We start from the raw sequence: 14,995 nt of genomic DNA on the forward strand, positions 1-14,995 counted from the left end.
CACCATCATCATCAAACTCTATATCATACCTCCTATATTATTTACTTTTTCTCAAGTCTTCTTTAATGTTGTGTATTACTCAAACGCAGGGTTATTGTTTTAAGCAAATAGAAAACACAGTAAGAGCTGTCAATGAAAACAATTGTATTCATTTTCCATTGTGCCAAATATTGTGAAGAAACAATCTTCATAATTATTAGAATAATATAATATCTAGGCAGTGCTTCCATTCTGCTGGCATTTCTAAGAATCAGAAACACAAAACAAGACAAAATGAAGCTTAACAGCAAAATATCCCCACCCACTCCTATTAAACCACATAATCTATTTCATCTAAGATAGGATTACTTTTCTTACCTTCAGCCATTTATCAACACACTTGGCATGGAACTCGTGGTTACAGGGTAAGACTCTAAGTAGCTGCCTTGACTCAAAATCACACATGCACACCACACATCTAAAAAAGACAATGAAGTTCAAATGTATCTGCTATGTAAGAACAACAAATATGCAATTCCATACAAAACCTTACAGGTATGATTGCAACAAGTAGCTACTTTACTCCTTCAGAACTACAGTGATCTACAACTGACAATGGAAACTGAGAATTGACTGTGGGGTTCTATGGGTGTTTAGTTGTTTTTTTTTATTTACTGTGCTTTCACATCACAAATCAAGTATTCTTGCTCTTCTCACCTAGCTGTGACTGCAAGTTAAAGAAATGAAAATCAAGCCACCTAAATTATGGATCCTTGAAAGAGACCAATATACTTACAATGTCTGCTCTGACTGGTGATTGTTTGGATTGAACCTGTAGGATGGAAGCTGCTCAATGTCTGCTTTTGTTAATCCCCGTGGTTTGGCTTCTCCCAGACGTTCTGCTAAATTCAGCAGTGCCTGCAAAACATGGAAACTAGACATTTAAAAATTCACTGATCAAACAGGCTCTGGTTCCATTAGTGTTGGGCACTACCATCACATCTCACTACACCAGCTGCTAGCACAGAACACCCTTCTATCAAGAAATGTTTAGAAGCTTAGTTCTCCCACACAATACAAGCTCCTTGGAAAGTCTTTCAGAGCTTAACCATCTTTGTAATTATATAAGGTATTATCTCTGGGATTTCAAAACCCACTTCCCAAGGACCCAATTTCCTATCTGCATACACAGCTCAATAAATCGCTTCTGAGGGATCGTCTCTCCCTGCTATGAAATTAACAGTGCCAGTAACCAGAAAGAAATTGTCAATTTCTTTCGTAGGAATATGTGAATTTGGTCTTGTGAGAGAAATCATAAATTTAATGGGACAGTTTATGATTCCCACTCCATGTCTTGGGCTAGTTGAATTAAAATATGGAGATTTTATCCTCAATCTGGAAAACAAATACATATCATCAAACTTTAGGCACTTTTTTGGCTGCTAATTTTTATGTTAATTTTCTGTAAGCCAACTATTGCAACTAAAATCCTTTCATGTATATAATTTGCAATCTGTCATGTATTTAACTCACACTCCTTCATGAGGGGCCTAGGAAATGACATGAGTGTGACAGACAATCAATGCAGAGAGAAGATACTATGAAAGCTGAAAATGGTATTGATTTCTTACAGTATTGAACCTAGGGCCAAATTCTCAGAAGACATTGCTGCTTCTGAACCACCACAGAAGTTATTACAAAAGTGCTCATTGTTGAACTGAAGATGTGCAACTACACAGATATCTTAACGAGAGCACAGGCAAAGAGATGCAAAAGTCACAGTTAATGATGACTAATTCAAGAGAAATCAAATGGAATCCACTAGCTTCAGAACCAGCAAAGAAACAATAGCTGGAACAGCCCCATAATTATCTAGGATATTTAAGAGGGTTCTGCATTTCTAGATGTGAATTACCATCCCCTCCAGAGGGCAAGAAGAAAAGGCAGTAAGGCAATTTTATAAACATTATGTTTAGATTAATTAATCCTCTATTAAAACTACTCTGACAGTTACACTCATAGAACCAGTAACTTACCCTTTTCTTTTGAAAGTGCTTCACTTCTGTTTGGTATTTAAAAACAATTAAATTTTGAAAGGAGACGAGTAGCATGGAGAACATAAAAGTTGAACAATTTAATGATTACTAACCTGGAAAGGTGAATTCTGGGAAAGAGCAATAGACAAGAAAGAAAGCTAAACACTTCTTATATTCAGTATTATAAAAAAAATCTGAAAGTACAATTTTTGGATTCTGTCTTCACAGTCACTACATTTATTTGAAAAGCAAAACCAGGATTAAAAGCAAAATATAATAAAATTTTATCTATTGTTTGAGCTAACATCTGTTCTTTAAAGGTAGCTGTAGTTCACACACCAACCTCATAGTTTTCTACCTCTCCATCTTCCACATCCAACTCAAAGCTGAAAGCTGGTCCAACTGCCGGTGGCACTGGGAGCATTGATCTACCACAAGAGCAAACAAGGATAAGGTTCAGCATCTTGCTGAAGGAAAGCACAGAAACATCTGGCAGAGGTAATCTTCCTGATGCCTCTCAAATCAACATGTTCTCAGAACTGGCAAAAATGTTATGTTTGAAGTCAAGAATAGACATTTGAAGTGAAAGAGTCACAGGAAAATGCTTTTTCTGCTACTTTCTTATATTGGGTGTGCTGACTTATTAACTGCATGCATGTTTCACTTGATACTTTTAACCAAGCTCAGCTTTATTATAAAAATTAATCTCTTAATTATCACAGACTATAGAGACCTAAAAATGACAAAAAAATGACATTCTGGTTTTAATTAAGTTTTATTTCCTTAAGTGGATAGAAGACCATCGAAGTGGAATACTAAGTCCATTTAGATCTCAAACATAAAAGTCTTGCAACTTCTGCAAGCCTGAAACACACAGTGAAGATAAATAGGGTTTTCTACTGGACAAACCTGTCCTGAAGATAAGCACAAATTCACTTTCTCATGTACTGTGATGTTGGTAAAAGCAGAATCCCTTCAGACTGAGAGATCAAAGAGATGTTTTTCTGGTTGTACATTCAATAAGTCTTTTTATCCCCCCCAAAGTAGTACAGTGGGTCAAAACTTCATGCACAGACATGGAAATCATAAATTTAAAAGCACTAATATAGTAGAATCAGGAATTCCTGTGCCACATCATGTCCTCAATGAATAGGCAAGAAGCTATGACACTACTCCTCAGACTGCAAGATGAAAAGTTGAACAACTTTGCTGAATCAGATTTCTGGTGCCATTTTCATACTGCGTCTGATGTTGCACAGAGAGAATCTACAGATCTGGTGTCAGTGCTTGATTATTTCTTTGTCAATGTCACCTTTGTCATCAGAAACTTAATCTTTGTTTTCCAAACATTTAATTCTTACTTCTAATACAGAACACATACAGAACTCATGTCATAGACCCAAACTCTCTTCCAGAGAGTCTACCATAGCACACTACAGATAATTCCAAAATGTTAATTGTCCCACATCTTTTCCACAAACAGCTAATCAGAGGCAGAACAGAAATGTGACAGCTGTGACAAAGTAGCACTTTAGCCAATAAAGAGTAACACATCACAGCAGTCCCCACTCTTGTGTTTTATAATTAAGAACAGAACCAAATTAATTTATTCTGTAAGTGAAGACACCTACAACTTGATCAGAAACAAGAGGCTACTGTGCCTCAAAATACAAAACTACACTGGACAAAAACTGTTCACTTGTATTTTTCCTTGCTCATTGGTGTTGGTTATTAAAAATTTACACAGAAATGGAAGTTCTCTGAGACAAGTGAAATATGCCTGGTCTCTGGTAGAGTCCTACCATAAAAAGTGCCAAGATGCTTTCTGACTTCTTAATATCTTACATGGAAACAAATGTACTTTTCACTTACAGCACATAAGGTAATAGGCTGGGATGGTAAGGGTGTGGTGGTATTGGCTGCTGTGATCGGTATCTGCTGCGCCCTGTGAGTCTTCGAGTCATAAAAGGTGGGTAAGGCTGCAAGAAAGAAGAAAATAAGCTTCAACTGAAACTTGTGTCCAGTTCTGGGCTCCCCAGCACAAGACAGACATGGACATACTGGAGAGAGTCTAACAAAAGGTCACTAAGATGGGACCGGAGCATCTCATGTGTGCAAAAAGGCTGAAACAGCTGAACCTGTTCAGTCTGGAGAAGACAGGGCTCAGGGGGATCCTATCAATGTATATAAATACCAGAAGGGAGGGTGCAAAGAAGACGGAGCCAGGCTCTTTTCAGTGGTACCCAGTGGCAGGACCAGAGACATTGGGTACAGACTGAAACACAGGAGGCTCCGTCTGAACATCAGGAAACACTTCTTTACTCTGAGGGTGACTGAGTACTGGCACAGGTAGCCCAGGGAGATGGTGAAGTCTCTCTTCCTGGAGATACTCAAAAGCTGGCTGGACATAGTCCTGGACACCCAGTTTTAGGTGGCCCTGCTTGATCAGATGATCTCCTTTCCAACCTTATCCAATCTGTGAGCCCATGATTTGACATTTTCTATTCTTAATCAATAATGAAATAATGAAATCAACTTTCAATAAAGCATTGTTTAAAAAATTCAGCATCTGCAAAAATCCAACAGAATCTCAGCCTCAATTTGAAATTACTATTCCCATCTATAATATACAATCATACCAATTCATGTGAAAAAGTGGTAATAGACAACAGAAATCCTTACAAGTTCTTGTGTGTTTAGTCTACAGTTAGTATAGTTTAGGAAACAGGACAAGAATGGCTGAACCTCTTGTAAATATAAAAGGCTCAGGCGCTATTATACAGGCCTGTACATAAGCAGTTGAGTAAAGAAGCCCTTAAAAAACTCTTTAAAAATGAGAACTAAAAAAAAAAAGTCTTAAAAAAAACCTCTAACTTTTAAGTAATGGTATATACTTATATTTAGGCTTAAACGCTTGAAGCCTTTCAGGTGTAAGTAGAAGGTTTAATCAGTACAATTTCTGCAGCTGGACCACACGTGGAGAGACACTCAAGCCCAAAGTTTCAAGGCATTCATTCCATGGATAAATCAGGGCACTTTTTGTCATCTTTTACTACAATGTTTTTGTATTTTCTACAACTAATGTTTTTGAATTTTCTACAATATTTATGTATCCCTATTAAATTCATATTTGAGGGCCTTAAGACTTTTTTTTATTTGAAAGAACCCTTTAAGCCTTTACTAATATGTTTTCTTCCTACATGTTTGAAATTTGAAAGCACAAGAGCCCAACACCCCCAATGACTAATCTAAAACCCCCTAATTTTACAATAGAAACATTATGATTAGGTAGCCACGGTCATACATAAAATTAACATATGAATATGAACATATGAACATAAGAACAATGCAAAAGAGCCAAGCTTTAGTATTAGTTTATTTATTTATTTATTTATTTATTTATTATACTTTATTATTTATTTTAGTATTACTTTATAAAAGGCCACATAGTTACTTGTAATATGTCTCTATTCTACTCTTTAGCAATAAACAACACAGAGCTGAAGTATCAGAGAGGACATCTGCACAAAATGGTTATTATGTTCCTTATCTACTTTAAAAACCAAACTTAAAAATGAAGAAGTCTGACTCCAAGCAAAACATGTATGATTAGACTAGTTCATCTAACAAGCATACTGAATAAAATATAAGCAGTTTATGGAAGCTTTCAAGTGTCCTGGACTCCAGAGTGTCTCATAGTACCTGAACACTTCATTGAAAATTTGTACACCTTTAGATTAGGAGTAAGTTGGTCACTTTTTGAAATGGTGGACGTTTACTTGAACCTTTATGAAAACTGCAAGCAACCATTTGACTAGATTCTGTGATTTCAAGAAGAATAATTGAAGACAACATATCTGTATATTCCGCAGCTGCAGGGCCTAAAATTTAATTATAATTCAAAATTTAAATGACAATATGACCCTAAAACCACTGACAACTTGATGTACGTGTCAAACAATAAAAAATTTCACCACCTAAACTTGGGATCTAGCTATTTCTCCCAGCATCACACAGGCAGGAGAGGGGGTATTTTGTTTTTTTAAAGAAGTGACCTGCACAATACAACCACAACAAGAACAACAAAACCCTGATGCATCTCAGGACTAGTATAATTGTAGATTGAAGTACAAGACAAAGATCCTAGAAGCAGCACCACTGGACACACCACAGAAGCACACAATTCAACAAAATTCAACACAGACTTTATCCTGCACCACTTTTAATTTTATTTTGTGCCACTGCAGTTGAACTGCCTGTCGATCCCCTAAAAGCTGAGTTAAATCAAGCTTTATAACATATCTTTATAATATATGGTATGGTCTAAATTATGGAAGCCCTCTACAGCTGCTTAAAGAGAACTGGTTTTAAAGCATTCTGGCTTTCCCGTGCTGTGGAAACTCAACATATGATGAAGAATTAATTAGAAGTGACAACAGTTTTTCTGAACTGTACTAACCAATACCTGCAACAGAAGTCCTGGACTATGTGACAACATAGAAAGTTTTCTAAGTAAATGCTGCTGCACTCTGCAAATGATGTTATTGAAAGTAATTTTCTGGTGTCATTAAATTACCCTTAACTTGATTAACTTAGGCTTAAAGAAAATGCCACAATATGCAGCTATTCCAATAAGGGAACATGATTGCAAAAGTGTGAATTTTTCAACAAAATATACTACAGAATAAAGATCAAGAATGTCAATGCAGTATGAAAGAGAATGTAGCACAGAAAACAATACTTACTACCCCAAATGACATCTCCTGGTGTAACGGATCATGGGCTAAGAATTGAAGAGGAGCTGAGGGAGGCAAGGTTGGTGGATGGGCTGAGGGAGGATATGTAAAACCTCCTACAGGAAGATGTTCTCCAAGCAATTCTACATCATTTTCTATCCTTTGAAGTGGCTACAAAAAAAACCAGAGATAGTCTTTGTTGCAATAACAGAGATGAAATTTTTCCCCTATAAAGAACTGCAGTCCCAGCAGTATATTCTGTGCTGCCATAATCAATTTTATAGTAACTCGGTGAGCAATTCCTAGGTCATTAACACTACCCAAAAAAGCAAAGACAACACTACACATTTGATATAAATTCACCTTTTCCAGCTAGCCATGCTTATAGACCAGGAATTTATGCGATTTAGCAAATATAGGAGTGGCTGTAATTTCCTGTATCTTGCATTTTTCAGGACAAATATTTGTTCTCCTTCTTGCCAGGCTGCTCTCACTGTATAACTATGCAAGAAAAAAAAAAATAAACAACCATAGACAAGAACTGAAATTGTGCCAGAAAACTTAGAAGTGGAGGGGAATAACGATGGTTCCAGTAGATGAAACTGATAATGATATTTAGAAAGCAAGCAGATGCTTTCCTAGGAGGGTCATGCGAGCAGTCCTGAGATTTCAGAGGCATGGGATTCCAGACTGGTTTTGTTGCTAGTCAAATCTATTATATTAGTGAGGTTCAAAAGTGCCCAAGAAGCAACCAGGAATTCTCATTGTTTCACAAATACACCATTTCACAAATACACCGTTATTGACACTGAATTTCACCATTTCAAGAAATTCAGCTAAGAAAGCCACCTTGTGGAAACCAAAGGAATATACTGTTTTCCTGTAATACAGAACAAGATATTCTTAAACCACTATGATGCAAGGTTTTTGGCAGAACTGAAAGCAGACAGGCAAGCCTAGTTAAAAACCTAAGTAAGCAACTCAAAGTAAAACCTGAGTCCATAAATTTTCTAAAGCTAAGTCTCGCAAAGATTTCTACCACAAAAAACCACTTTGTTAGGATGACAGAAATTGTTCTCTCATCACTGTAATGAAGTGATTACCATCCTATCCACAACAGAGACATAGCATGAAGGAGTCTCAGCAGTGTTTGCAATAAAAAAGCTATATCCTATTTCTGTGTTACTGAAATACCTGCATCTTTTACTCAACAGGGAAAACAAATGGATACGTACTCAGATAACCACACAGAAAGAGTTGTAGGCCAGAACTGTAAATCTGATTTCCCCCTAAATTCAAAACAGAGTCACATTTTCCTGTGTTTGCATAGTCCATTTCACTAAGCCAAATCTGCTTAAGCAATATCAGTAACTTTCATAAGAGTAAAGAAAATGTCCTAGGAAAAGGACTGGTTATTTAAAAATTAATCAAGAAGTAATACAAAAGAAACATGTAATAAAAGCCACACTCTGTGCCTTTTTCTCTGCTAAGCTTTTCTCTGAGATGCCTACTATGCTTACACAACCTCCTCTGGATTCTATTCTGCTTCCTGGGAAAGAAATACCTGATAGTGAAGGAAATACCCATCTTTCTGAGAGAAGTAAAAGCGTATGGACAAACAGCACAGGCAATGACAAAACCTGAAGTGAAAAACTGAACTTCAGAAGTATTTTTTCATCTTCATAGAAAGCAGTCACAATTTGAAAGAAAATCCTTGTTTCTTCAATCAGGTATCAGTACCATGTGCCCATCCAGCCCACCAGTTCTACTGAGAGTGGGATAAGAAGCATTACTTACCGACCGTGACTGTTGTGCTTGGAAAGGAACAAACTGTCCTGGAGGAGGTAAGTGAGGAGGGTGGTGTGTAGAGATATGAGAAGGATGCAAAAGGAATGGGTCATTAGAAATGAGGGGTGGAAATGCTGCATATGGTACAGGTAGGTGCTGGACTGAGCACGCCTGAAGCATCTGAAATAAAATGAAAACAATACATTTTTGTAGCACAAACATTCCCTACACAATGATCCATATTCTATGTATTTATTACGTAAAGATATAAGTGTAACAGAACGGTTCTTTAGCCTTGCTGAAAAAGCCTCTAAAATACACATAAATAATAACTCATTAAAATACCCAAGAACAGTGATTACTACCGAACTTTTAGGAAGCTTTTACTACAGGCTTTAGGAAGCAGCATAGTATGACATCTGCTAGTTGCTCATGAGGTCACCAGGAGACTGGATTTTCAATACTCCAGGACCAGACAGGCTCCTAAGTGATGAAAAGATACAGTTATCCTAGTTAGTTTTATTTTTCCCACATACCATCATCAAAAGAACATGCCAAAGCAATGGTCTTGCAAGCACTGTAAGCTCTAGATGTAGATAAGGGACTCAGCTGTCAGACTGTGCCTAAAGACCTCTGTTGCCTCAAATACTATGAACAACTCATACAGTCTGCTTCGTTTTGCAATTTTGGGCGAGTCCTATGCTCTAAAAGCAGCTCCCTAGTGACAGATACTACAGGAAATAGCTCTTTTTCTTGCCTCCTTTAAAATGCTGAGAAAAAAGCAACTTTTGGCACTAATGTTTGAACAACAAAATGCTGAAAGCACTGCAGGGGAACAGGAATGTATTTTGTGGCATTGTTCAATTTTACTTCCACCTTTCTATACGGAGAAGCAAGGAACCTGTCATCTCCTTTTTGTTGCACTTTGATCCATTATGAGAATGTCAGGCATTTCTTTTATACCTGTAACAATTACAATAGCATTTAATTAAGATATTCATTATCAAATCTTGAAAAGAAAGATTACCCAGTTTTGATATCTCACTTTTTTTTTCTTATTAGTAGTGTCACACAGCATACATTTACATATTGACTATAATAACATAAAATGGTAAAAGGAATTAATTTAAAATTAGATTTCAGTAGTGGAGGTGAAATGATCATCTCAATTTGCTATGATCACAACCAAACAGAAACCTCCAAATGCACCAAAATACTAGTAGATTAATTTGATCCAACTATTATTTTTAATTTAAATACTGACTATTCTTTTCTTTCAGTTACTACATCATTCTTCTAAAAAATAAATACCATAAACAAGTGTTTCTATGGTTATAATAAATTTTTATTGTATTTTACTAAATTGAAAACTGTTCTCTGAAATAGCTGAAGATAGATTTGCAGGTAGAACATCTCACAGTCCTCTTCAAAGCATGTGATTTTTTGGGAAACACTGAAATAGGATTCTACATGGTAAAGATTACCATAGCTCCTATATATGTTTGATTTGTGCTATGCCCATGTCACTTTTTAAAGCCAGAGCAAATGAGGCGACACTAACTTCCAAGCAGAAAGAAATGAAAATTACCTGTTTATTCATTCAAGCTTTTAAAAAAGTTCTTCAGTTTGGACATATCATAGAATGACCTGGGTTGGAAGGTACCTTAAAGATCATTTTGTTCCAAATCCCCTGCCATGGGAAGGGACACCTTTCACTAGACCAGGTTGCTCAGAGCTTCATCCAACCTGGCCTTGAACACTTTCAGGGATGTGGCATCCATAACTTTTCTGGGCAGCCTGTTCCAGTGCCTCACCACCCTCAAAGTAAAGAAATTTCTTTTCCTAATATATAATTTAAACTTACTCTTTTTCAGTTTAAAACCATTCCCCATCTTGTTCTGTCACTACATGCCCTTGTAAAAAGTCTTGGTCCACCATTCTTGTAGGCTCCCTTCAAGTACTGAAATTAGGGTAACCCAAAGCTGCCTCTTTTCCAGGCTGAACAAACCCAATTCTCTCAGCCTTTCATCACAGGAGAGGCGCTTCCCTCTGTGATCCCTCTGATCATCTTGGTCTCTCTCCTCTGGACTCACTCCAACAGGTCCATGTCCTTCTTGTGCTGGGACCTCAGAGCTGGATGCAGGGTTCCAGGTGGGATCTGTGGGATCTCACCAGAGCAGAGCAGAGGGACAGAATCCCCTCCCTCCCCTGCTGCCCACGCTGCTTTGGATGCAGCCCAGGACACGTTTGTCTTTATGGGCTGGGAGTGCCCGTGGCTGGATCATGTCCAGCGTCTCACCCACCAGCACCCCCAAGGCCTTCTCACAGGGCTGCTCTCCATCTGTTCATCCCCAGCCCTGTGTTGGTACAACCCAGGTGCAGCACTTTGTGTTTGGTCTTGTTACACCTCATGAGATTTCACATGAGCCCATTTCTCAAGCTTGTCTATGTCCCTCTGGATGCCTTAGTCTTTGAAGAACTTTTAAAACTGATAAAGGTATTTAAATATGGTATTTGTTTACTTCATAGTTACGCATTCAGTGAGATAGACAAATATTGTGAAAATAACAAAAGGAAACTGGGAAGTTCACAGATTAAGCTGGAGGGCATGTGCTACCTTGAGATGTATTTTTATAGGCTGGAGAAATTGGCTGACAGGAACTATTTCAAGTTCAAAGGCAAACATGAAGTCTGGCACTGGAAAAGAGTAACTCCATAGATCAGGACACTCTGAGACGAATTGGTTGCAGTCAGATTTGCAGGAAAAAAAATGAGGTTGTGGTGGACACATACATAATACCCATAGTGTACTCAACCAAAAGGCCTATGGCATGCATGGCTAAGAAAGCAACTGGTGAAACTAGTGAAGTGATTCTGCCCCTCCATTCAGAAACTGTAACATTTATCTCAAGTCCTGGGCCCAGTTTTTGGGCGTCCCAGTGCCAAACATAGAATAGACAACATGATGACAAGGTCTTGGTGAAAGTCACGATGACCAGTGACTTGGAGAGAACTGCATAAAAGAGGCAGCAAAACTAGACTTGTTCTTCTTTAAAAAGAGAAAAGTAAGCAAATATCTTACCCCTATGTGTAACTACTTCCTGAGAATGGACAGGAAGAATCCAAGACCTCCTCAAGAAGCAAAGCGAAAGAGCACAAGACCAATGGGACAAAGATGCAACAAAGAAAACTCAACCAGACATACAGAGGAAATTCTTTATCACAAGGACAGTCAAACACTGAAGCAGAAACAGGCACTGTGAAATCGCCACATTTGGAAGTTGGTACTGCACCAGGTAGGCCACTAGACAACCTCCAGAGTACCCTCTTAACTTAAAACTATTCCTCAATTTTATGCTTTAACAGAAGAAAGCATAAAGTCTGCCTGCTGATACTACAGAAACCTAACTGTTTATATTCATTTGTACTGGATCTTTTCTCTCAACACACTTGATTAACTATTGTACATTCAGAACAAAAACCAGAGCTTTACTCCTATATGTATTAAAAGGACAACTGCATTGTTGAATTACAAAACCTTTTATGAATTGCACAGATAATATACCTATTCAAAGCATAGGGTAAGATTATTAGTATGGGTTGGATGGATTTCCCTACGCCCAGTACAGTTTCATATTTTTCTCTGTTGTTTCTCAGGACATGTTGCTTTTTTCCTTGCTGAATTTACTATGTAAATTTTGTTCCAGTCTCTGGGTATTCATTCTGAGATTGCTTTGCTCCACTACCACCACCAGTAAACAGAAGAAAAAGCCTGTCTCTCATGCTGCTTCAGGGATACACACCAGCTTATATAACAGATTTTCACCAATTTGACAGGTAAGGAACAGATTCTCTCAAGTACTCCAGACTAGCCAGCACCATGCTGCAGACCTTGTTACCTCTCATGGGGATAAATGTTATCTGGGCATGATAAACGCAGATTACCCTTACTCTTCAATGAGCAACCTAAAGAAATAGTTGGGTCATATCAAGGGTCACAGGCTTATTCATGTCACAGAATGCACACAGGAAAAGCAAAGTTCCACACTGCTGGCAGAGATCAACATTATACCACCATCAAAAATGTTCACTAGATGCTGTATATAGTACTGTGTATGACAGATCTGTACTAGAAAAATAGATTGAAGCTGGTGTCGTTAAGAGAGACACACTTACTGGGGGAGGCACACTGCAAACTGGAAGGTGCTGGCCACTGAAAACCACTGAGCACCCTGGGACCTGTTGCGTGCTGCAGGCTGGAATGTGCTGGCCTGTGCAAAGTGGTATCCCATGTGGAGCCACAGTTGTCACTGTGTATGAAACAGGAACTGTGCCCTGATGGATCTGCAGCAAAAGGAAAAAAAATGTATTTAATAACTTACTGCAAAGACTTAACACTGTTGTACAGCACAGTAAGATAACAAGTGTTACTTACATATCAGAAAAATAATATATTCACAAAGGAAGTGTAATAGGAGGTACATGGTTGTCATTTCTGTTCATTAAAATGTTTTAATCAATGGAATGTTATTTATTGATCAGAATTTCTGGGCAAGAGGGATCTCTCAGCTTAACATGCTAAAACTTCAGTGGCACCTTAGTCACTCACAAGCCTGCCTACCCTCCCTTCTCTCCCCCAGGTTAATTATGAAATTAACCTTCTTATGAAATAAGAAGGTGGTAACTCCCACATAAAAAGCTAATCTACAAGCAGCTCAAGAATTTTCTCAGTTCTGAAGGGACTGATATAATATTAATTCAAGGAACTTGTATCTTTGAACAACAGAACAACTTTCCAGATTTTCTTTCTTCCTTGATTAACTCTCTTGATCCACTTTCAGGTCAGCATTTAAGCTAAATTCCTCATTTAAGTAACAGAATAGCTAACTAAAAAGCTGAAAAGCAAAAGTTAACATGACTAAGAGGCAGCAGACCCTAACTGTCCAGATTCATATTAGGAAACCACGTTACCCAATTTTCTAACTAGTGGCAATCCCTAAAATTTAATCATCAAACAAAGATCCAAAGGTATTCTGGACCTAGAAACCACATGGGATGTTTGTTTGTTTGAAATTTTGTTGCTGGTTTTGTTGGATTTTTTAAACACTGAACAATCTTTTAACACTTTTATGTTCTAATAAAACTGAAAAGGCTTAAGAGTCAGGCAGCACAGATTAATTGAAAGCTTATTAATTATTTCAAAGCTCTCTCTTCCTTCATGATCAGCCAAAACAGAACCTTCTTATTTAAAATGGAACAACAACAGCTCCTCATGAAGGTGAGAATGAGTAAAGAGAGCTAAACTACCAAACTGGTAGTATACAGCCAGATAAAGAGACCACAGATAAAATAGAACACAGATCACTGAACACAGGTTAAAATCCCAAATGTCAATAATGACAGAAACCAGGCTCAGAAAAGTCACTGAACTTGAACCAGTTTTGGCTCTGCTACAAAAGTTATTTGTAAATAAGTGCAATGCTATATGTGATCCTGGAATGTTCATGCCCCTGAATTGGAAAGTAGCACCGTGGAATACCTCAGTCAGTCTGGAAATACTGACATCTGATCACAGATGGTGTTTGGCAGTAGGATGGAAATCTGTTCAATCACGCTTGTCATGAACTTACAACATAAAGCAAGAGCATTATTGGATGCCAGCAGAAGAACTGTTAAAAATGTAAGTTTGTGAGACTGCTAGAATGGCATTGGCTTCCATCCTTTCACTTGGTCCCAAATGCAAATACTTCCCTGCTGAGAACTGCTCTGCACATATAGTACGACACACCAGTGCTATGCATCTGCAGTGAATGCAAACCAGCTTTTAAGCATAGATGTTACAACTGCATTTTGTGCGCGTGCAGCTTCCGATGTGGACATCTACAGTCTATTCATAGCTATGTAGCAAGTAATGTACTTGTGCTGTGGCCTGTTAATTTAGTAAACAACAAAGGTTACCTCAACAGGATCACAGAATCATTTAGGCTGGAAAAGACCACTAAGTTCATCAAGTCCAACCATTAACCCAGCACTGCCATCCCTAAATCACATCTCTAATTGCCACACCTATGTCTCTTTTAAACACCTCCAGGCATGGTGATTCCACCACTTCCCTAGGAAGTTCCAACGCCTGACAACCCTTTCAGTAATTTTTCATAATATCCAATCTACACTACCCTTGTGCAATTTCTTCCTGTCCTGTCACTTGTTACTTGGGAAACCAATGCCCACCAGGTTACAACCTCCTTTCATGTGGTTTTAGAGATTGGTAAGGTCTTCCCAGAGCCTCCTTTTCTCCAGGCTAAACACACCCAGCTCCCTCAGTTGCTCCTTATATGATTTGTGCTCCACACCCTTTATCAGTTCCACTGCTCTTCCAAGGACATGTTCCATCAACGCAATGTGCTTCTTGTAGTGAGAGGCCCAAAACTTCTTTTATAGCTCTTCAGTTACAGA

The 14,995-nt window shown here is 38.0% G+C and overlaps 1 protein-coding gene across 8 annotated transcripts in view; it reads right to left on the reverse strand.

The window, feature by feature from the left end:
• The window catches only part of RNF38 (ring finger protein 38), a 111,880-nt gene that overhangs the window by 8,217 nt on the left and 88,668 nt on the right, over window positions 1-14,995 (reverse strand). For 7 of the 8 annotated variants that reach the window (XM_054003130.1, XM_054003133.1, XM_054003137.1 and 4 more), the window contains 7 exons: window positions 12,716-12,883; window positions 8,549-8,719; window positions 6,761-6,922; window positions 3,888-3,994; window positions 2,359-2,443; window positions 776-897; window positions 358-457 (listed from right to left, as the gene is read on the reverse strand). In XM_054003130.1, coding sequence (XP_053859105.1) covers window positions 358-457; window positions 776-897; window positions 2,359-2,443; window positions 3,888-3,994; window positions 6,761-6,922; window positions 8,549-8,719; window positions 12,716-12,883 — 915 coding nt within the window. Of the gene's footprint in view, window positions 1-101; window positions 244-357; window positions 458-775; window positions 898-2,358; window positions 2,444-3,887; window positions 3,995-6,760; window positions 6,923-8,548; window positions 8,720-12,715; window positions 12,884-14,995 lie in introns of those variants that run through there. The other variant, XM_054003132.1, reaches the window with a different exon arrangement.

Source organism: Vidua macroura, chromosome Z, assembly GCF_024509145.1.
Source record: "Vidua macroura isolate BioBank_ID:100142 chromosome Z, ASM2450914v1, whole genome shotgun sequence".
Classification (NCBI taxonomy): domain Eukaryota; kingdom Metazoa; phylum Chordata; class Aves; order Passeriformes; family Viduidae; genus Vidua; species Vidua macroura.